Source organism: Bacillus rossius, chromosome 5 (assembly GCF_032445375.1).
Source record: "Bacillus rossius redtenbacheri isolate Brsri chromosome 5, Brsri_v3, whole genome shotgun sequence".
In the NCBI taxonomy this organism is placed as follows: Eukaryota; Metazoa; Arthropoda; class Insecta; order Phasmatodea; family Bacillidae; genus Bacillus; species Bacillus rossius.
Window position 1 is genome coordinate 24,923,618 of NC_086333.1, and position 23,532 is coordinate 24,947,149.

Sequence of the window (23,532 nt, forward strand, 5' to 3'; positions counted from 1 at the left end):
CCAGGCGGGCACAGAGGGGCGAATCCGGGCGGGCATAGAGGAGCGAACCCAGGCGGCGGGGCAGCGCTCAGGCGTCTCGGCGTCAGGGCCCTGGACATCGTGTCGCAAAGCGTCCTGTTTGCGACCGCGCACTCGGGTGGCGGTGACGGCGGCATGATGACGTCGAAGCCAGGTGGTGGCGACAAGGTGACACGAAGCGTCGGCGTCGAGTCTGGGGGCGTCCGTGGCGAGTCGTGTGGCGGAGACGAGGCTGGTTTCGCCGGAAATGACCTGGGTGGCGTCGGGACGGCGGTTCGGTGCGGTGGCGAGGTCATTCCGGCGTCGGGAGGTGTCTCCGACACGAGGCGGGTGCTGGACGGCGTGGCAGACTGCGGCGGGACGGTCGTCGTCGGGCGTCGCTCGGTTGGCTTCGGCGAGTCAAGCGTCATGATAGTCGGGATGAGTGGCGTCAGGTCGGCGAAACGAGGTCTTGCTGGCGATGATGCGTTAGGACCAGTGTCGGGAGACGTCAGGTCGACGAGAGGTGCCGGGGTTGGCGGCTCCAGGACAGGAGGTGGCGGGAGCGAAATTGTCGGCGTCGGGACGGCGAGCGTCGGAGTCGGGATAAGTGGCGTCGGGTCGACGAAACGCAGTGTGGCAGGCGATTGCGTCATCGGACTTGTGTCGGAAGACGTCAAGTCGATGAGCTTCGGCACGGGGGGCGTCAGCGTCGGGACGACGGGCGTCGGCGTCGGGACGACGGGCGTCGGCGTCGGGACGACGGGCGTCTTTGTCAGGGCGGTAGGCGTCGGTAGCGTAACACATGACGGTGCGGGTGACGTCAGGACGTACCTTCGTGGTGCTGGGGTCGGCGTCGTGCGTGAGGAGTCGGCTTGGTGCGGCGGTGACGTTCCGGCAACGGGCGGCGTCCTTGACACGTGCTGCGTCAGCGTTTTCGGCGTGAGCGGCGTCGGTGTCGGCGTGATCGGAGTAAGTGTCGGCGTGATCGGAGTCGGTGTCGGCGTGGTTGGCGTCGGCGTGGTCGGCGTCTTTTTCGGCGTGGTTGGCGTAGGCGTGAGCGGCGTCTTTTTCGGCGTGGTTGGCGTCGGCGTGAGCGGCGTCTTTTTCGGCGTCGAGTCGTGTCGTGGAGAATTTTCCGGCGTCTCTGCCTCGTACTGTGCCTGGGTGGCTAGGTAGGCGGTACATCGTGCGCACGTAAAGGTAAAATACTTGCGCAGTATTGTCCATTCACGCTCGCCGATACAGCCACGATGCCACAGGCCGGCACATTCCTGGCAGCGGTATCCCTCGCTACTACCTCCGGGACACGACCTAGCTCCACATTTCGTCACGCCGTGTATGCGGTATTCCGTACAGTAGCCACACTCGTATCCGGCGGCGGTCCTGCCATGCAAGTCCCAACTCGGGCAGGGGAAGTAACACCCGATACATTCATCCGGATACATGTCTACGCACGTGGTACTCTACACACGAACAGTCCTCACGTCCACGTTCTCACGAACTACTCACGAATCCACATCAGTACTGCGGTAACTTACTGCGCTCGGAGTGTGTTGTTATTGCCAGGAATGCAGCCACCTGGCTGCTCGCTGCGAATTCTTGGAAGCGCGCGCGCTCGGCTGGTCACGTGGCCGCGCTCCGGTGCACAACCGCCTAACTCGCGCTAACTCGTGCGGGCCTGGTATTCACGACACGTTGAATATCTCGCCACACGCTCTTGGGCGCCATTTGAGGGCGTACGGTGTTATGGAGGAAATATCGGAGCGAATTAGTGGGCGCCACCACGTGAGTGGGCACGTGGACCCGGCGAGAGACTCTAACCCAGGGCGTTACGTGGCCCGTGTGCGGCGAGATATTTGGCCCTCTGGATATTGAACGCGCCGCTCTCGACCCTACCTAAGCCCGCTCTCAGCGTCGGGCACGCTTCTAACACGCAGTGGGCTCTCAGGGCGTCCCACACGCCGCCGACAAGGTTGGGGTCCCACGTGGTCCCCCGAACACAAAGACACGTAACACAGTTAATTAGTTTATGTACTCACGATTTATTTCCGTACACGTTCTTTCACTGGTACAACAGGTAAAATGCCCGGGGCACGAAACGGCTTAGATGAAGAGGCGGACCACGCACGTGGCCGCCTCAAGGCAGCGACACGACCGCCCTCGGCTGGCGGGTGAGAACGACTGGGGTGAGATCATGGTTTGCAGGTGGCAACATGGCGCCCTTCGCGCCGAACACAATGACCGTTACACACTCTGCGATTCCGTGCCCCGGCGAAAGTTAAGTAAATAGTAGATTACATTAATAATTATATAGAAATTACTGGTAATTTAAAATACATTAATGTTTACGTAGTTATTAAGAATTATTCTAAAACATTTCTACCCTCGTTCAAGTCCGTGCCTATTCGGGTCCGCCCGGGCAACGTCAATAGTTTTATATTTAATTGTAATATTTAAATTGGAGAAACACATGATTAAACTGCAACAAGACACTGGGGCAAAAGAATAAAAGAAAAAGGGTTACAATGTGAATTAATATATTTAGGGGTGCGGCGCACTGCATCTAAGCGCCCTCTTGCTGAGCTGGAAACACACGCACGCACGAGCGGGAGGTTTGAAATGAGACGGTGGTTGGGCGGTGTTATATCGGGCTCAAAGGGGCCGCAGGCCCGGACGACGTCAGAATGATTACATATTACATTAAAGTTTGATGTCAAAACAAATAAACACTATGTACAAAATATGAGCCACAACAGTCCATTTATATCACATTTCTAAATAGACAATATGTCTTTTTGATATTACATATGATTTACAATTTTAATATGTTCACCATATCTTATTTTCTATGTTTGTTAAACAGCATTGAAATTTCATCACATAATGATGCTGGAATATTGTATGAACGTCCAGTTGCTGTGGATAGTTCTGATGGACTGAGTTTTCTCAACACATTCTTAAGAGGCACCCACACTCTGCACATGGCATCTTAAATGATGTTCTAGGTCCAACTGGGTTGTAAAATTTTACGTAAATGTCATTGTTCACAAAATTAACTTCCTCAATGACTCCTATCATACACACAAGCAACAATGTCATTGTTCCGAAGATTCAGGGGGACAGTCTTGGTTGAAACTGGAAGATCCTCATACTCTTCTGATTTGGATGTTGCATAGCATCTCATTATAATCTCAGTGAGTGGAATAAAGCTGTGAAATTTCAGTGTTCCTGAGAGCCGTTGGCAGTTGTTAAACCTAGGTTTGAGCTCTTCTTGTCGAGCAGATATTTCCTCTTCTTTAACGTATATATATATATATATATATATATAATACATTTAATTGTTTGTGTACAGTACATAAACATATCTTTCAGGGGAAAGAATGTGATCCTTGAATGTTCTTTGAAAACTCGCCTTTGTTACTTCCCTTTTTGTTGTTCCTGTGACACCATCACAGGTTTTTTTCCATGTGATGTTGCGAAGAAATTCCACTCTGCACTAAGGCCAAAGTCATTCTTATGGTGACAGACATTCATAAAATTCCTTTTATTTTTATACTGACTTGATGATCCATCTGAGAAGTAAATTATATGTTGAACCCAAGGAACAGTGTCTTTTAAGTGTTTCATAAGATGAGTTTGAAATGTATGTTGCAATTTTACACAAGTTTGGCAAGGCTGTAACTTATGAACCAGTTGAATCTCTAAGTCAATATTTTAACAGGAGTTATGTACCACGAAGTACTTAATTGTGTACAAATTTCAGATTTTTAGATAACTGCCCACCAGAGATATTAAGTTGTAAAGTAAGCAAAAATATAAAAAAACTCATTTTTACAAGCTTGTAAAAAAAAATGTAGCAAAGTCTGACACTCCAAATAATTTGTGTTTACACTGCTATTGCATAAGTTATTCCAAAAATATTTTGAAGCCCAACACATACTGCCTTCATTCTGGGAGAAAAAAAAAAAAAAAAAAAAAAGTGCACATTTTTGCATTAGTGAGGCAGAAGTTCAATCTTCAAAGTTGGTAAGATTGAGTGATTTTAGAAAGATGGTATATGATCAGAATTGCAGTATATAATGTGCTTAACACCTCAGATTTTGTTTCATCATGCAATGTAGATAAACCCTTGTAAATGTAAAAACTGTTGCACACCATGGCAACAAAATGGCTGCCATAATAAAACCAGTGAGAATAAAAATTTAATTGTGCCAGTTTTAAAATGTCAATACATAATGTTAACAAGGCAAAAATTAACATTTTTTTTTTTAAAAAATGGTCGAGCAACCGGTGCTGGACTACTTGGTATGGATTGATCCTTCTCTAATTTTCCGAAGTTGTTACATGACTAGAAAAAAAATTTTAGTGGGATTCTTATTCTCATTTGTACTATTCGTATTCAATTTGAACTAAAAAACTGATATTCTCACAGGCCTTATTATAATATATACTGTACATAATTTGAATTTGCTTTGGTGTGTGGCTACTGCAGTATTAGTTTTAATATTAATTTTTTTTAGAAAATACTTCTCAAGCAGTTGTTTATCGGTGTGCCTAAATTAAATACTGACCCAGTTGAAAAAATTTTTTTGTTAATATGTATTACCAGATATTTATTTATGCACCACAGGATGTCGGTACATTGCTGCTCCAGCTTCTAGTGACATATGAAGCAACTGTGCTACCTAGGGACTATGGATTATGGTAAAGTGGGGTGCTGATAATTCATATGAAACAAACACACCATTTATTAGGGCATACTGTATCTTTGGTGTGACTTTAAATTGTTTGGAGATTAACCTTAAACCAAAAACTGGGAACCGATTTTTAAGTATAGGATCCATACTGAGAACTCGGAATATAGTAGAACCGACACATTACTACTTGTACCATTTTCCTGCTTATAATGATTTTTCCTTACGTCCCATTCAAAAACATATCAGGGTACTACTGTAATTACTGTAGAATACTTTGTTATCTGCAATAGAAATTGTTGACTTTGACTGTACGGTAAACTACTGACATGAATAAAAATGTTTTTGTAGATAAGTTTTAAAAAATGGTTTGGTTTCATCATTAAAGCTTGGGTCTAAATTTTATGTATTATAGACCAGCCCTTTCTTGTGCTGACACCAGACTCAAGTTGCAGCATGGGCTTTCTTGCAATAAGTTGTGTTTATTATTTTTTGTGAAGTGGGTTGGGGGGGGGGGGGGGGGGGGGAGAGCGGAGGCTACACAAAGTAAATGGTACGGGGATATTTTTGGGACTGAACTAAAATATCTCTACTGTATAAATATAACTTAATGTTGTTATAGATAGATGTACCAAATAAGTGATCATTATTGTGGTGTTTTTCCAGTATGGAGGTGATGTAACCAGAAGAATGAAACTATTAAAGCAACAAGCAGAAGGGAAAAAGAAAATGAAGAAAGTGGCAAACATAGAGCTGCCTCACAAAACTTTTATTGAAGTTTTGAAACGATGACTGCTATGAATGTGTGCTACTGAATTTGTGATTGAATAAAATATACGTTATTTTATGTGATTTATTTTTAACTTTATTTAAAGTGAATGGAGACTGTAAAAATTAATTTCAGAATTGCACTGATGCAATGAAAGCTGACATCTGTAAACTACAATAACAGGTCCCAAGTCTTAGGATGGGAGCATAATGGCTGTTTTTTCTACTTCCAGCAATACATGCCTGCTTTCAAAGGGACATAAACAATATTTGAGGACAAAAATGTTGCATGGTGGTTGAGTGGTCCAATCACTTGCCTGTTAACAAGACAGTTTGGGTTCAATCTTGTTGTCACTCATCCTGGTTGCTAACGACCAGATGTTAACGAGATTTCAAGTTCTAATAATTTACTTACTAGGGCCTAAATAAATGAGATCAACACTCCATCACATCATGAAGGTGTGACATTTGACAATGTCACCTGTCTGGTGTTTGTTTTTCTGCGTCTTTGTGTCGCCGCGCGCTTGTTTGGATACGTGAGCGGTTTTTGTTGTGCAGCTGCAGAATAGCTGAGTTGTCTGTCCTTGTCTATCTGATTGGTGGCGCTGCGCCGCGGCCGCCGTGTGAAACAGGCGCGGCAGCGTTAGTGGAGCGTGTGATTTAGGAGAAGTTGGTAAGACTGCAAGCCTAGTGACGTGTCGCGGCAGACAGCTGAACAATGAAAGATTTGTGTTGTTGGTTTTCGGAGCTGAAGGGAAAAGTTTGTCGCTCGTGGTCGAGTGAGGAGTGTCATTTGGGTTTCACCGAGTCATGTAGGGTTCGTGACGTGAGAATATCAGCGCGACGAGAAACGAGGCCAATAGGATATCGAAATGGGCTAGAGTTTAGCGACTGGCAGTGAAGTTTCGTCTACAATCAACAAGGTGTTGGGTCGTGATTATTAGACTACATGAATGCTACGGAAATCAAAATAAGTTATTTTAGTTTTTACTACGAGAGTTTGAACTGCGGTGTCAAGAAAATAATGTTCCTACGAGCTGCAACTTGGAGATATGAAAAATAGCATGGCAAATGGAGCTATTATGCGTTGCGGGCCTTGACTGTCTACCTGCGCGAGCCCTGTTTATCCTCGTCAAGATTATGAGTTTACATTTCTACGAGAATTTACATGGATAGTGGTGACGAGTAAATTATCTCATTTTTTTGCAGTTGTAAATTATAGTTGTGGAAATTAGGAATGCTAATGGACCTGTAATGAGCCGCGGCGTTTGACTGTCTGCAACTGTGAGCCCTGTTTACCTTCTCGGAGTCTACGAGTTTACAGACCAGCGGAAAAATGCACAGAGAGTTCCGGGGCATATGCCAATTTTTTTTTTGTGTTTTTAACGAAGAAATCGGCGGGAGGTGAGTGAAGAAAAGAAGTTACGAGGTACGAGCAGAAGTTGTTTACGAGTTACGAGGCGGTGGGAAATTGGCTTCGCAGCAGTGTCTACAAAGCAGCGTCCCAGTATGTCGGATGTCACAGCTTTAGATTCTGCGTGGGTGTTTTTAGTGAGCCTTCATTTCTGCTAGAAGATGCCTGAGGTCGCATGTGGAGGTCAATGGATTGCAGGATGCAATCTATTCCCGTGTCGGCGCAGTTGGTAACTTCATATAAACTGTAAGTTTGACCCGCTCTATTTTGCATGTTGTTTTGGGAGTCGTTTGTGGTTATAATTATTCCTGAGAAATTGCCGACAAACTTCACAACTATATCTATAGTAATGTTAATACTACGCTTAGTAAACTATTTTAATAAATGTCCCATTGGGTAGGTTTGCGCTGGGTTATAGTTAATTTTTTTTGTGAAGATATTGAAGACAAATGATAGGTTGGTAGTGAACTTTGTAAACAAATGAATATTTTGAAGGAAAAACACTTGTAGACGCTGTTAATAAATTTTTTATAAAACTTAATTTATTCCTGCAGGCATTTCTACTTTGGTTATGGGAATAAATATTGGAAGTAGAGTTGATGCTCTGAGAAACGACACATGTACCTGATAATGTTTAAAGTATCTATTTTTGTACAAAATAATCTTCCTGGCAGAGTTGGTGCTCTCGTACTTTTGCGATGTTTAAAGTAATCATAACAACCTTGCTAGATACGCTTGTTTTGTAATTAATATACAACGGACTGGAATAATGTGTACAATTGAACTTTAGTAGAATATTTTCCCTTATTGTTATATTCTGTAAAGAAGTTTGTAAGTAAACAAAGTATAGTAGTCGGTGCTAAGAGTTAAGAGTACAACCAGCACACTTAAGAATTTAGTGGCAGGTTCATTTCTAGTATAAAGCCTGCAATTTCAGAAATTTTGTAATTTGAATAATACCGAGCGTTTTAAAGTAGCATGGTACATGGTGTGCCAGGTTAAATAGCATGTGTATTTACAGTTAATGTAATCAATTTGCCAGATGAGTAATTTTAGATAAGGAAGTATCTGAGCCCAATTTAATTTTAATAAAGGTTGTTAAAGCTGTGAGAACTTTAGTTAGTGTTTTTGCTATATTAAATAATCTTGTATGTTTTTATATATCCCGTATGTTAATATTTTAAGGGGATGTAGGATTTTTTAAAAAAAATTTTTTTATCTATCGGTGTGCACCAGGGGAGGGAGGCTTTTTGATAAAAGCTGGCATTGGTCCGGGGCTGTGAAAATGTGGCCTGTTCGGCAGAGACGCTTGCAGATGGTAAAGCCTGTCACTCTCCTGAATGCGAAAGACCTATTGTTCCCCTTGTAATTTTTAGAATCTTTGTATATCTTGAGAGTTTGAGTTATTTAACTATATAAGTGAGTTTGTTGTCATTGATTATTTCCTTTTTGGCTGATGCCTTGTATTGCATTTGTAATTGTGGAAGTAATTTTCATCATTAAATACAAACTAGCCATCACCCTAGATTTTTCTTTTATTGAATATCCTCCCCTTAGCTTGTCTTTGGTTCCTACTTTTGGTCAAGCATACAAGAGGAGGGTTTCACCTGTAATTAAATGTAGCATAGTTTTTAAGTTAGCCCAAAACCTTACTAATAAAAAATGTTTAATCAAAATCTGTCAAGTATTTTTTTTATTGATGCTGGAACAAACAAAGAAAAAAAATTAAAAACTATATTTTAGAATTCTAAATAATGTAGAAAGCCATTTCCAAAAGTTTTTTTTCTTTACATTTCACCTAATATACAGAGTTTTTACCTCAAACAGTTATTATTAATAAATATAAATATATATTGATTTAATACATAAATAGTTTCACTGTCGCACCTATTAAACATGCTAGCAACAAGTAATTTCACAACTTTCATGTGCCCTTAGATAACTTGCCATCTAGTATTTACTTACTACTTACTGCAACAGCTACTAAAATTCAAACTACTTCCAAGACCAAAATTACTGATGAAATAATGCTTTAATAAACCAGTGTTAATTTATTATTATAAATATATATAAAAAAGAGCACGTGTAACTCAGTACAAGTGAAACTCCTTTGGTAATTCAAATCTAGACTAAGTATATCGTAAGGGGTAAAATGGCAGAGCAAGATAAAGAGAGAAGACAAAAAACACACAATGCTGGGTGTTTCTTTCATTTCTTTGTCAATTATTTATGAACTTTTTTTGATATTTATTAGAAATTTGATTAAAATAAACATAAATTAATAAACATGAATCAACAAAATTATTACTCACTTCAAAGTAACTGCTCAGGATATCAAGAATTATTGATCAATAAATAATGATTAATTGACAATAAATATTATTCACTGTTGAAATACTTGCACCATAAAGAAAAACTATGTGTGTTACTGTTTCTTCAAACAATTCTGCCATTTGGAATATGCCAAATCTCTAAAGAAAATGTGAAATTCATAACAGGTACCGCTATATATGCGGGAAATGCAGCAAATGTTTCAACAGCGCTCTCTACGCTGCTGGTTGAACAAGGAAGAACACGAGCGCGTTGGTAGTAAATATAAAATTCAAGGTATTCATAGCTGACTGTGTAGGACACCTATATCTTATTTCTGAAACAAGTGCATGCACATGCTCTCGGTCTTATTTTTTCATTCATGTATATCAGTTTTTTTTTTCAGGAGAAGGACACCCAAAGAGAATGAAAAAGAGCCCAGCAACATATATAGCATAGTGCTCTCTTTATATATCTTTGGCCAAGTACCTATTCTCTATCATTTTTCACATAAGAAATCTTACACAATGTTTCATGAAAAAGTCACATTAAAATTCGGCATTGAAATGTTACTCTCATTGCGCCCAAAGAAGTTTCACTTCAAAAATTTGCTGCTTGTCTAGTGATGAAATTCAGTTTATTGTTTAACAATTTAATCTTTAAGGTTATAGGCACATTTATAGCTCATTTGATATTTATTTTAAATTATTCTCTTGTTGTAGGACTTTTCACTAAATTAACAAAAAATTTGTAACTTATGGTTTCATCAATGATGAGAGAGTAGGCACAGGACTGCCCCATTCGACCAGCTGCTGAACGGACTAGCACATCCTAGGTGAATCTAGCCTGTGATTCTTTCACATGCCAAATGCTCTCGTAGTCTTGCACACACATTATCTTCCCTGGCGTCCATGTTACTGCTACTGAACTATTAACCAGGCTTAATAATCCCACTGCAATTCAAATTGCCCACAGTTAAACTTTGTGTTGCATAGCATTTGCTCCTCTCACAAATTACTATATCTGTTCTATTGCAACTCCTAACTAACTCTGCTAGACCTGTGCAATATGTCTGCACTCTCAGGCTTCAATTACTTCTCACATCAACCAAGTCTAACACCATCCTTTGACTTCCAAGCACACACTCCCACTCGCTACAGAATATCACGTCGTCTCCTCACTGCACGCATCTCTGCCGGTTAGCTGTTCTCTTCTGTGAAAGAACAAAATACATCGCTTGGGCCAAATTACTTAGGCGCTCTCATCTTTCAGTTGTACCATCATAGTAGCTACACTAGAGTCCCGTTATTGCGAGGTGTCACGGTTCCGGGTTTGATCCTCGCTATAACCGTGTCCTCGCTATAACCGAATTAAACAAATTTTGGCCCCCACAAAATAAAAATTAACCTAAAATAGTTTAAAATTGTGTTTAAACCAGTATAATTGGAAAATAACAGGTTATATTAACGAAATCTTAATTTCTGTGAGCAGATGTGTGAATTCTCTTTAAAACGATACCCCATAAGTACGGATGCGATCACCGATTGCGTCAAAATAACCAGAATACCCTACCAAGCCACGTACGCATAGCATCTCAGCCTGCGGCCGACGCAGCATTGTCCTGCTATCTATCGTCGATGCGGGCTGTCTGCTGGCGGCCATGTTGGTTTGGGATGTAGCTAACAGGTGGTGCTAGTGTAGCGCGACGATTTAATTCCTTACAAAAAAGCAGGATTGCGGCTGCGGCAACACACGTACGCCTCAAACGAAATAGTCGCTGAAAAACTATACTTTTTTCATTTAAAGAAACCTGTCAACTTTTTTAGAAAATAAATTTGGGATTAAACTCAAACCATCACCACCCCTTTCCCGGACAGATACCCAAACAACTGACCGAAACAAAAGTTACATGAAAACTGCCCTAGCGATTCGGAAATAAATACGGTAGTGCCTACTAGAGGTGTAAAAGTAACGAAAAAAATGTGTACCCGTATGTATTCGTTACTATAACAATTAGTACTCGTTACTATCGTTACGTTACTCGTTACTTCTGATACCGCATAATATGCTATGTTATGTTGCAGCAACGAATCCAGTCGTATTGCGTACGCGTACAGTATGACGTCGCGTAAATAATAATAAATAGAATATAAAAAATTAACAATATTTGATAATTAATAGTTTTTCTTAACCAAGAAACAATTAAATCTCATTAGAGCGGCTTTTTAATATTCTCTCTTTTAAGATAACCAAAAAAAACGTGAAAATACGAGACTATAAAAACAAAAACATACATATTTCTTATTTGTAAAAAAATACTTTCTTACGTTGTTTCTGTTCCAATCTCAAACTTTGTCTACACACGGCACAGATAACTAACGGAAGTTTGATAAAAGAAAGAGAGGATGGGATTCTATTTATAAGCCACGCACTTAGGTGGCGACTGCACGGCTGAAGAATGTGACAGGCGTCAACGGCAAGATGTCTAGTGGCGAGCGAGAGGGGTGGAGATATATCAGACAAATAACAAAAGAGCGCTTCAAGTGATCACGCCGTAAATTTCTCAAAAATACCTCGTTATAGCCGTGTTCTCGCTATTACCGTGCTCGCTATAACGAGATTCTACTGTATTTAAAACTAAATACAATTACTAGCTTGTTATGCAAAAGACTTTTTTTTTGTAACACAATGATTACGCTCTTCTACAAAGGGACATTAATGAAATCAATAATTGGTGTCTTCTAAACTTGGTAAATCTAAACGATAATAAAACTAAGGTAATATCCTTTACTAGGAAATATAACCCTATAGTTTATAATTACATTCTGAATAATAACCCAATCTCAAAAACTTTCATTATAAAAGACTTTGGTGTCTTTCTAGATTCATAATTGTTTTTTCATAAACAAATCGACTACTTAAATTCCATTTCAAGAAGAACATTTGCTATTATAATATATATCACTCATTATGCTACCAATTCCGATTCAATTCTTTCTCTTTACTTGGCATTAATTCGATCTAAATTAGAATACTGTTCAACTATCTGGAATGACATTGGGTCGACTGATATTGAGAAACTAGAAAATTTACAAAACAAATTGTCTCAACTAATAATTCAAAGAGGTTTTCCACATCCCAATCTTATTTCTCTAGCTGACCGTAGAGCCTATTTGGACTATCTTTTTGTTCATAATATTTATAACAATAAAATTAAATGTAGCTATATTCTTGAGAACACCAGATTGAGAATCCCTCAATTCAATTCTCGCCTCTTTTCTAGTTAATGTACTATTTATAACATGTGAGGGCTGATCGCGCATTGCCGGTGATTTCGAGATGTTAACTATGGGCGCCACCACGTGGAAGGGCACGTGGACCCGGCGGAGTCTCTCACTCAGGGCGTGACGTAGCCCAAGTGGGGACGAGTTACCAGCCCTTTCTATCCTAGCTACCCAGACCTGGCCCGCTCTAGGCGTCGGGCACGCCACACTCCTAGACTCACTCACCACGTGATTAAATAAGTACTCACTTTATATTTATTCTCCAGATTTAATTTCACTAACACGTCTCTCTACACGCCCGTTACACGTTACACATTACACGGTTAAAAAGCCTGAGGCACGAATCGGTTTAGGTGAGGGCATGGTCCACACACGTGGCCATGCTGCAAAGTATACTTATTACACGGTGATGAAAAAACTCGACTGAGACAATTAATTAATTAAACAGCCCGCTGGCCGAGAGCTGCCCCGAGGATGACGAGCGAAAGAGATTCAGAAATACTTAACGAGACAGAATTACTTGGTCAGTGCAGAACAAAGGTTGAAGTCCCCGGGGTGCTGGCGCGTCTGCTCTCGGTCAGTGATGAAGATCGACTGGGGTGAGCTCATCGCTCGCAGGTGGCAACATGGCGCCCTTCGCGCCAACACAATTACCGTTACTATATTCTACGACTCCGTGCCCCGGCGAAAGTTGAGTAAATTACAGATAAACATTAAAAATATATAAAAATTACTGACAATGGAAAGTTCGTTACTATTTACTTATTTAATGATAATTCATATAAAAGCATTCCTATCCTCGTCCAAGTCCGTGCCTGTTCGGGTCCGCCCGGGCAACGTCTATAGTTATTTAAGGTAACTTATTTAAATTAAAGAAAACACAAGTAAATTGCACAACACTGGGGCAAAGACGAATGAAAACAAAAAGGGTTTACAAATAATATTAAAACGTAGCAAATTAGGGGTGCGGCGCACTGCAGCTAAGCGCCCTCTTGCCGGGCTAGACACACACGCACACACGCACGCACGAGCGGGAGGTTTGAACTGAAACGGTGGTTGGGCGGTGTCATATCGGGCTCAAAGGGGCCGCAGGCCCGGACGACGTCACATGAATGATCTTATTTATAGACTCGTTACAAACTATAATAGACACAACACCCAGTAAAATTAATTTTGAACAGAGCAATGTTTGCTTATCTGTTTGCAATTTGTATTTGTGTTTTGTTCTTATAGTCTCATTCAGAGTGTGAGTTTTAACATCCTTGTTTATGTGCTTGTATTCTTCTGTCTTTCATTGTGTTGTGGCACCTTCATGTATGCGGGTTATATCGCATCTACTTGCGAGTGGTGGCTACCTGCACGGATTGTTCTCTTTGCGGGTGGAGCCCACCTTGCGTAGTGCAGACATGCTTGCAGTGCCTTGACATGGGCAAGGACTGCTTTCTTTGTGTATTTGTGTTTGTGTATGTTCGTGCCCACCTCAAAAGTTGCAAAACTGTTGGTGGGCATGCCACAAATTTTAATAAATAAAATAAAACCTACAGTAAACTAATTTCATTTAAATGTATTTAAACTGGGGGGTGTGGCATTTTGAAATCTCCAAAACTTCAGATTTATTATTTTTATTTTTAAGTTCTCTCAGTTTTAAGTAATTTTTTCTACCTTGCAATAGTTCTAAGTTAGGTGTCTAGCTTGTGTGTGTGTGTCTAAGATGCGTGTTTCAAAATTTTTTAAGTTGCTGGAGTAAATGCTTCACTACTTCCAGATCAAATAAATATTTTAATAGCAGTCAAATAGATTAACTTGCAATTTTTTTTTACAAATACTCTTTATTGCAGAAAGTACTAAGTTAATGTACATTAATTCAACATAACAGTAAGTTTCAGAAAGAACACTTTATATTCATACTTGTATTAGTACTATTATTGGTACTACAATAAAGTTTATTTTTAAAGTGTAAATATAAAAACAGTGTAATGGGGGTGGGGATACATTGGAGGAGGCTGCCTCCTCCCCTTACAAAGTGGAAACCTTCTATTATTGTGTGTAAAAATATACCTAAGAAACACATTGGAGAAAACATATTTTTTTAAATAAATAATGCTCTTCCTTTTATTATTATTTATGAACTATGGATCCTCCTCCTCCATGAAAGACATTGAGTTCCCAAAAATGTTCTCCTCCTTCCCCTTTTCTGTTTTGAGCTGGATGTGCCCTTGATTATGATTGTGATAATTATTGATTTGGTGTTGCCAAAACTTGTAAATAAATCAAGAAAAATGTTACACTACCAACAAAGGTTATGCTATTTTGGATAATTTTTATAAGTCATTAACTACTTAATAAACTACTTCATTGCAACAAAAAATGGTCTGAGGAACTGTAACTTGCTTTAAGTTGACACTCCCAATTTTATACATCACAGCAGCAACAGTTTCTATTTCTTTTTTAATTTGTGATAGTTTTAAGTTATTTGTTGGGGCTTGGAAATATTTTAGTATCTTAACAGAAGAAATATCTAGATGAATCACTTTACACTGTGGTATTTTAGTGAAATGTAGTACGCACATAACTCGTTAGGGCCGCTGGCAAGATGAAGCAGGTCTCGGCAATGGGTGAGAAAGGGCGTCCGCTACTTGGCGAGCTGGCATCGCAGCTCCGCAACTCGCTTCTCTGTCGCCTCTATCTCTTCCGAGTGACGCTCTGCGTGGGCGGCTGTGCGCGCCAGCTGTCTGGTCGCCGTGTCCAGCTCCGGGGTCAGGAACGAGGCGAGGGAGCATGCCAGCTGCGCACTTCTCACTGCGCACACACACCCTCCATCAGTCCCACAATGCACCTGTAGTGAGGTCATCATACAATGGTATCTGAAAAAATAATTTGTGGGTGTGATCTGACGAATGACATGACAACTTACTCCTTTATCTCTGTAAGCATATATTCACTCCCACTGGCATACGTGAAACTACAGAGTTCATAAACACTGAGGTTTGTAAAAGTTTATCTTTTACTTCAACTTTTTTGGATTCAGTAAAACATGTTAAATACAAATGGTTTGTATTGTTATCATATCTAATAGTAGCATACTAGACTAATAGTCGCACCGCTACGCAATTGTTGGCGGAGCGATGGGAGAAGCCCACGAACGGACAAAGTATGTTGCATGTACAATATAAAAATGTCTCACAAATCTAGCACCAAAATTTATTTTAAGAATACTAAAAATATTCTAATTTATTTAATGCTGTTTTTAATACTTTGTGCAATTATTTATCTCAAAAAAAATATTTTTTTTTGAACTGTTACAAATAGCTGCAGCATCTCATAGCTAAACAATATAAAGGTAATTCCTTAAAATTAATTTAGTTTTGTTTAAAACTGTGAACATGAGTAGGCCTACCATCAGAATAGCATTTTGTTGTTAATGCTAACCATTCTCATCTTACTCTCGGTGTATTAGTGTACCATTCATTTTTCGTTCCTAAGTACTATGGATTCAGCTTACCTAGGATTTCACCCCAATGCACAAAAAAAATAAGTTTATTCTTATATTGGAAGCATTTCCCATTGTCAGTGTACTTTTAGTTTGCCAATGTGTGCACACACAATACCACCCAGCAGGTGCTATTTAAAAATCACAGTGGCAATTACGCTTTTATATGGAACAATAATGAGTTAATACATATGCATCTGACTTGCTGAATGCTGTCTTGTAGTGAAACATGTAATGATAATCATGAGAATCACATTCTCAAACCACTTCATCATAACTTAACATTCTCTAGTTTTGCTAAAAAATGTTAAAACAAAAATCCAGTAAGAATACAAATATAAAAATGAAATAGAGAATAAAGAAAAGCAATATAAAAGCAAACAAAGCACGACATTAGACAGTCATAAGTTGACCACTGATACCGGCCTTGCGTTAATACTTGGATACTTAGTTGGTGAATTATTGTGCTAGCGGTGTTAGTCATTAGTCATAAAAGTACAAGCATGCACCAAAGTTATGCTCCTCAGGTCTTCGTGATTAATCGGATGTTGGTGTGTGTAAAACCACTATGTAGTATTCATAGAAAAAAGGGGGAGTAAATTACGTTAAGGTGTGAAAGGTAGAAAAAAAAAATTAAGCCTCAACGACCAAAGGGTCATTCCATGTCAGTTCATCCAGGGCATGCAACCCATGTTTTTTGATTTTAATAAAAATTGGTTCAATTGTTAGGTGACAAAAGGCCACTTAAAATCCAAAATTTTAGATTTTTATCTCAAATACTTCCTGAGAAATTGAAGGTTCCTTTGTGACCATTTTTGGCCTAAAACAGGTTGTAATGACAGCATAAATTGGTCAGTATCTGTGTTTCCTTGCTTTGTATTTCACTGTAATACCAATATTTCAGAATAAGAACACCTTTCCTTATGTAAAATTCTCTAGAAAATTCAAATTTTGCCACCAAATTGATATATCTAGAATGGTTTGTAAGTTATAACAGAATTATTAACATGACTGATGATTCATGTATCATCTGCATCCTATATTACAAAATAGACTGTATCTCAAAAGGCAGACCTCACAAAAAAAATGAGTTTGGTACTATGTGAAAGAGAAGAAAATTTCTTATAAGATACATTAAAAAAAATAGTGACTTTCTGCTGGCAACATGTAATGTACTCGATAATCGCTTACTAATGCTATATGTACACGTAAAAAAATTCCCTACTTACACAAATCTATTGCCAATGAATTAGAATCTACAGACACAATCCTCCAATTTTTGCAATTAGCAAACTGCATTGCTTTTCTGATAAAGCTGCCATTCTATATCAAACTTGCACAAGTCTTCTTTCAAAAAACTGTAAGTCCTGCCAGAGCTGCTTGTTGATGGTGCCTGCTAGATGCTGAGTATGTGTGCAAAAGGAACCCAGCACACATCGTCTCGAGGTGAAGGCCAGTAAAAGGAAGCACTTGGACCGGCAGGGTGCATGAAGGTTACTTGAGCATCTTCTTCTGACCTATCAATGTTGTTTACAACACCAACGAACCATTTTTTGTCATACACACAAGACACACAGCAACCAGTATACAGTTTTGATATCGTACCACCAGGGTCTTTGCTAGCTGCTGTAGCGAAATTGAAAACTAAGGAATATGTATTGTCCTGACTTGTTTTCTTTATTTCTCTCTTATAGCTAGCACGCAGACTCCATGCAGAAATGACATATGTACAGTCACATAACATGGCTCTGCAGATAACACAGGGAAGGTAATTAGAGGCTTGAAATTTGCACAAAATCCTTGTGTAATATGCGGAAAATATGGGACATACACAACCCTTATATTCAATCCTCTTTGCTTCCATCTTCTGGCTGCCTTTTGTTAGGGGCCCCATTTACATCACCAAGTCATTTTCATTTTGTTTTTCAACATTCCAGCAGAAAGCCACTTTTTTTTTTAATGTATCTTATAGGAAATTTCCTTCTCTTTCATGTAGTACCAAACTAATTTTTTTGTGAGGTCTGCCTTTTGAGATACAGTCGATTTTGTAATAAAGGATGCAGATAATACATGAAACATCAGTCATGTTAATAATTCTGTTATAACTTACAAACCATTCTAGATATAGCAATTTGGTGGCAAAATTTGAATTTTCTAGTGAATTATACATAAGGAAAAGTGTTCTTATTCTGAAATATTGGTATTACAGTGAAATACAAAGCAAGGAAACACAGATACTGACCAATTTATGCTGTCATTACAACTTGTTTTAGGCCAAAAATGGTCACAACGAAACCTTTGATTTCTCAGGAAGTATTTGAGATAAAAATCTGAAATTTTGGTTTTTAAGTGGCCTTATGTCACCAAACAAATGAACCAATTTTTATCAAAATTAAAAAACAATGGTTACATTTTCAATTTTTGTTGGATGAACTGACATGGAATGATCCCAAATTGTGACAGGTGGAAGATAGGCACTAGACATCCCTTTTGAGGGCTTTGCCAGTTACCACACATCAATGCCTCGAGGGAGAAAAAGGCATGCACAGAACAATAACAATGTCACATCAAAATGGAGCCTAGGTAACACAATCACTACAGTAGAACATTCCCTGAATTAATTATTTGCTACATTCTTCAGAACAGTGAACAAACTGCTTTTATTAATTTCTTTTGCTAAATCCCACTCTGCAACCTACACCGCTTGTATTTTGGTCACTAGCACACTTGACGGCTATTTATTCAACACAAGTTCGTCACAAGTATAAATGTACAAGTTGTGCGCATTCTTAAACAAGAAAGCGGCCAGTTATACTAGCTAAAATATTTTTAGTTTTAGGGTATATAAATCATTTTAAAATTTTAAAATAAGACCATCATAATAGCTAATACACAACCAACAAAAGAAACCAGCACTAAACTACTAGTAATGTAGTAAGTTTCCTTACCAAAGATGTCATTGTGGGAAAATTAATACAAGCAGTTATGTCGTAAGTCAAGATTTTTACTTGATCAAACGTTTGGTAACTTAATCACATCCCAGCTTTTAAAGTTTCTCTCTTGCGGTTTTGTATAAATTTTTATTTTTGTGTTTAATATAATGATGTGACTGGGCATTAATTTCATGTTTCAATTCACTTATAACCCAGACAAACAATGTCAAAAATGGCCGTCTCGTTGCAAAAAATCCAGTAGTTGGTTTGATTATTATTCCCCTTTGTTTTTTGGGGTGCTGAATCTGAATATGGAGCTATCCAACACAATTTCCTGGTGCGTTTGAGATGGTCACAAAAAACAGCAAATTTTTGTTCCTTTTTATGGTTTTTCACTTATAATTTCAACAGTATATGCAGTAGCGATAAATTCACTATTACTGTTTTTAAAGAAGACTTAATGTGCCACAATTTGAGCTCAACGGCAGCTCTGTAAGTCCCATAGTTCTCCAGATGCAACACTTCAAAAATTGGTCATTTTTTTCCAAAAAGTGAAATTTTAAGTTTTGAGTCAAAATTTGAGCCATACGACGAAAATTGTCAGAAGTGAAGTTGTAGCTAATCTATTTATCTTTAATCATGCCTGTAGACCCAACAGTTGACTCATAATTAGGAAAATAAAAAATGAGAAAATTGGATTTCAGAATGATTTGATCTAAATCCTTTCCATGACTTGAAAACTTTTCCAAAAATGTTGACCTTTATTTTTCACGGTTTCTTAGGCCTTTTATAGTCATACTATATAAAATTACATTATAATATAATATATCATATAATATTATAGTATATTATAATAAGCATTTAAGGTATTAAGGTATTAATTATTTTAAGGTATTATTTTAGCCCAATAAGAAGTAATCCAAATTAAGGAAAAATGTGTGGTCGAATCCATGAAGTGTCCTTCAACTCATTCTTTTGTATAAACACCAGGTGGTCGTCCTCGATGAAGTAGAGCCTATTATTTGCTTAATGAATACAAATGATATGTTTGTACTAACATCAGAATGTCAGTCACATTCAGAGCTAAATTATAATTATTTTTTAATAATTTGACTTATGAACAAACTATAATTTTACTTTCTCATATGCTTTTTATAACTTACAACATTTTAGTGTAGAGGAAACCATTTTACAAATGTTTTTATGTAAAGGTGTGAATCAACACATGTTACACTGTCATATTGGAATACTTGATTTTTTAATTTCCCTCGTCTAAAGATCATTATTTTGCACATGCCTGTCGAATGTATTTAAAATTATTAAATAGGATGCATAACTATTAAATAATGTGTAGCGCCTCAAGTGTTAAGGTATCGGGAAGGAGACCTCAGTAAATGTTTATGATTAAATATTAATCTTTATGTTATGTAATTTTTTGTGTCCAAGTGTGTGTGAATGTAACAGTTGATTCTTTAAAGGCACTAGTTAATTGTACATTCATATTTGCCTATTTGCGGCATTAATAGCTACCAATTACAAATAATCCAGTTTGTGTGCATTTAATTAGATGGTCATTTATATGACTTAATATCGCAATTTAAGGAGCCAAATGTGATTAAGTATTAAACTAGTTTAACCTAACATTCTTTGATTAAGATCATCAACGACAAAACTTCATATAATACATCCACCTTGTTTAACTAAGGAAAACCCCGACCTCAGCCTTCCGTTGGTGTCCTTAAAAAAACAGTACAAAGATATTGATGTCGAGACCATCTTCACAGCTGGCGAGAAATTTATAGTTGCCTTGTACATTGGAAACAAGCAAGTGCCTGTCTCTAGATGAGCTTCGGTACAAATGCTGTAAGTCTGCAGTTTATAAATTCACTTCAAATATGTCACTCTCCTCCCCAATCAGAGCTGCAGCACACCTACATTTTATGCGCGTTTATGTGAAAGTGCAGCTCTGGGTGGGCCGGGCCAGCCAGTTTCATGGGGGAGAGCTGGAAAAGTTTGGGTGGAGGCGTACAAGCAACAGTCTACAGCCCATTACTTCTGACCAGTCCTCTGCACCTGACAAGAACCTTCAACTGGTTGCATGCAAGTACAAAACGGGTGTGCAACTACAATATTCAGGTGCAAGAAGACTAGGATCTACTGCCCTAACATGTTTGAGCCATGAAAAGCATCCTGCAGCCTTGTGCATCGCTATGAGCTTGAAGGGGAACATCAGCCACCTGTTCAAGGTAAATTTAATAAACTGTGTACCAGTTACACCTGCAATCAACCCTTAAAATTCAATCATCTCATCCTTTTTTCAGCATTTCTTTCTTATAGATGTTCCAGAGGTAGAGCCACAGCCAGGGCCTTATGGAATACAGAGCCCTTCTGTACCCAAGCATGGCCAAACAAGACCTCATTAACCAAAATTTTTGATGTGTAACATCTTAGCTCTCAGTCTACGGCAACATGTAACGACAGAGCTGCCATCTGTGGCAGATGGCGCAAACCAAAGTTCACAAAGACAAACTTTATATTATGAACAGTTTTATGAATTTTAATAACATGAACAGTATTCTATTAAAATTCTTAGTTCAAAATCTCATCCCAAGCCAGGCTTTAGTTATTTTCACTTTTGTTGAAGCCATTTCATTATATAGTTTAACATTTCGGTCTGCTAATCAAATCATTTAATGGACAACATAGCTGTTCTGGCAGCGAATCTTAGCAGTGGGTGTGGAAACTATGTGTGGTTTGCATCCAGAAATGTAGTTGGAAACACAATTTGCATATATCTGTTATGCTCTGCACTATTTTAAAGAATTTTACATTAAATTTCTTGTCTGAGTTTTGTATTATTAGGGTATTTGCTCGTTACAGAGGTAAGATATTACGCATCTCTAGAGTAATAAAAACTCACTCTCATTTTTTTGTAAGTAATTATTTAAATAATCATTAATATTTTTTCACTATAATTATATTCTAACAGGTAAAAAACCAATATAAATATTTAGTAAAGACCAGCAAAGTTTTCTAATCATGGAAAGGGTTTAGATCAAATCATCCCAAAAACAAATTATATCCTTTTTTCAGTTTTTTTTGCAACTGTTGGGTCTAAAGTCATTGTTGCATGCTAGAATTTATTTATTTAATATTTGTTGCATGCCTACCTACAGCTTATGGCATTATGGCATTGGGTGGTAGGCACGATACAAACAACACAGATACATACCTACAGACAGAACCATAGGCGTACCCAGGGGGGGTGTTTTGGGGGTTCAAATAACCCCCCCCCCCCCCCCCCCCCCCCCCGAAATAAGGCAAGAAAATTATGAACACTCATGTCATTCGAGCTCAATTTCTAAACACAGAGCAACGAGAGAAATAACGTCACCAAGCAGCCCAATTCTTAAGTAAACGTAAACAAATTTGAATTACAGTGGTTGGTCAGTCTAAATTCTCGAATTGCGGTGATTGGTCTATGGAATAATCAGTTCAACTCTACTTTGATTATGTTTTAGATTTGCTTAGTAGAATTGGGCATTGAGTAACAGTAGTGATTTCGACCAAATTTCATACAAAACTCTATAAAACTATTAAAACATGGGGGGGGGGGGGGGGGGGGGGGGGGGAGGGGTGCGACGTGTTTTGGTCATTTTGTCAAGTCAGGTACTTTCATTTAAATACTGTACATCTGTACGTATAACACGAAGAAAAAATGTTGATTATCGCAAGGTGCGTAATTTTAAACGACTGTTATAAACATTGAAAAGCTGAAATGTAAATTTCTCGCCTCAGATGAAAGGGACCTCGTTGAGTGCAACGTGGTGTGAAGTTGTGTTTGAGTCAGTAGCTTAATGGCCTCAACTCAATGTGTAAGTGTTTTTAGCGAATATTGTAATAGAACAATATAATTTAATATATATATTATACTAGCTGCCCGACCCAGCTTCGCACGGCGTACTAATGGGGAAAAAATGAGACAAAATATCCCAATTACAGTAATAATAAATGAAATAAAATGGAATTAATTTAGACAAAAATTTATTACAATGCTTTGTAATGTACCGGAGAGAAAACGAGTAGCACCGATGGTTTCCCGATTCTCGAGCACGCAACGTACAACTGATGTACCCGTACTTCGCTACGGCAGTCTACAGGCAGAACACTTGCGCCGCTCATTATACATGCCCCTCCTTGTGGGTACGCCACTGCCGCACCTCGAATGGAAAAAAAATCAAAGCAATGCTCATTGCCATGGAGACGCAGAAGGCATAAACAATGCAAAATCCAGCTGTCCCACTGTTGCCCGGGCTTAACCACCCTTGGGAGTTGATTTTCGGAAAACCTCATCCTGCATAACATGAGGAACATTACTGTCAAGTTCAAGTCTGTAGGATATAAAATGGAAAAAAAGGGGCAATTTTTGATATTTAAAGTCCCCGTAAAATTTCAACGGTGATGAGGACTGCACTAACAGTGAATTAGTTGTTGCCATAGAGACGAATGAAGCATCAACAAAGCAATAGCCATTGCCATGGTGATTTTCTGCCAAAAACTGGAATTTTGATATTTTACACCCCCAAAACTCCCTTCGGAAAATCATATCTTAGTGAGCGTCTACATACATCACAAAATG

General features: G+C 38.8%; 1 protein-coding gene across 1 annotated transcript in view; it reads left to right on the forward strand.

Moving 5' to 3' along the window:
- Positions 1–5,546, forward strand: part of LOC134531652 (translation factor GUF1 homolog, mitochondrial) — a 110,850-nt gene extending 105,304 nt beyond the window's left edge. The window contains 1 exon segment of the mRNA XM_063367420.1: positions 5,361–5,546. Coding sequence (XP_063223490.1) covers positions 5,361–5,486 — 126 coding nt within the window. The 3' untranslated portion in view covers positions 5,487–5,546.
- Positions 5,547–23,532: the final 17,986 nt, after the last annotated feature.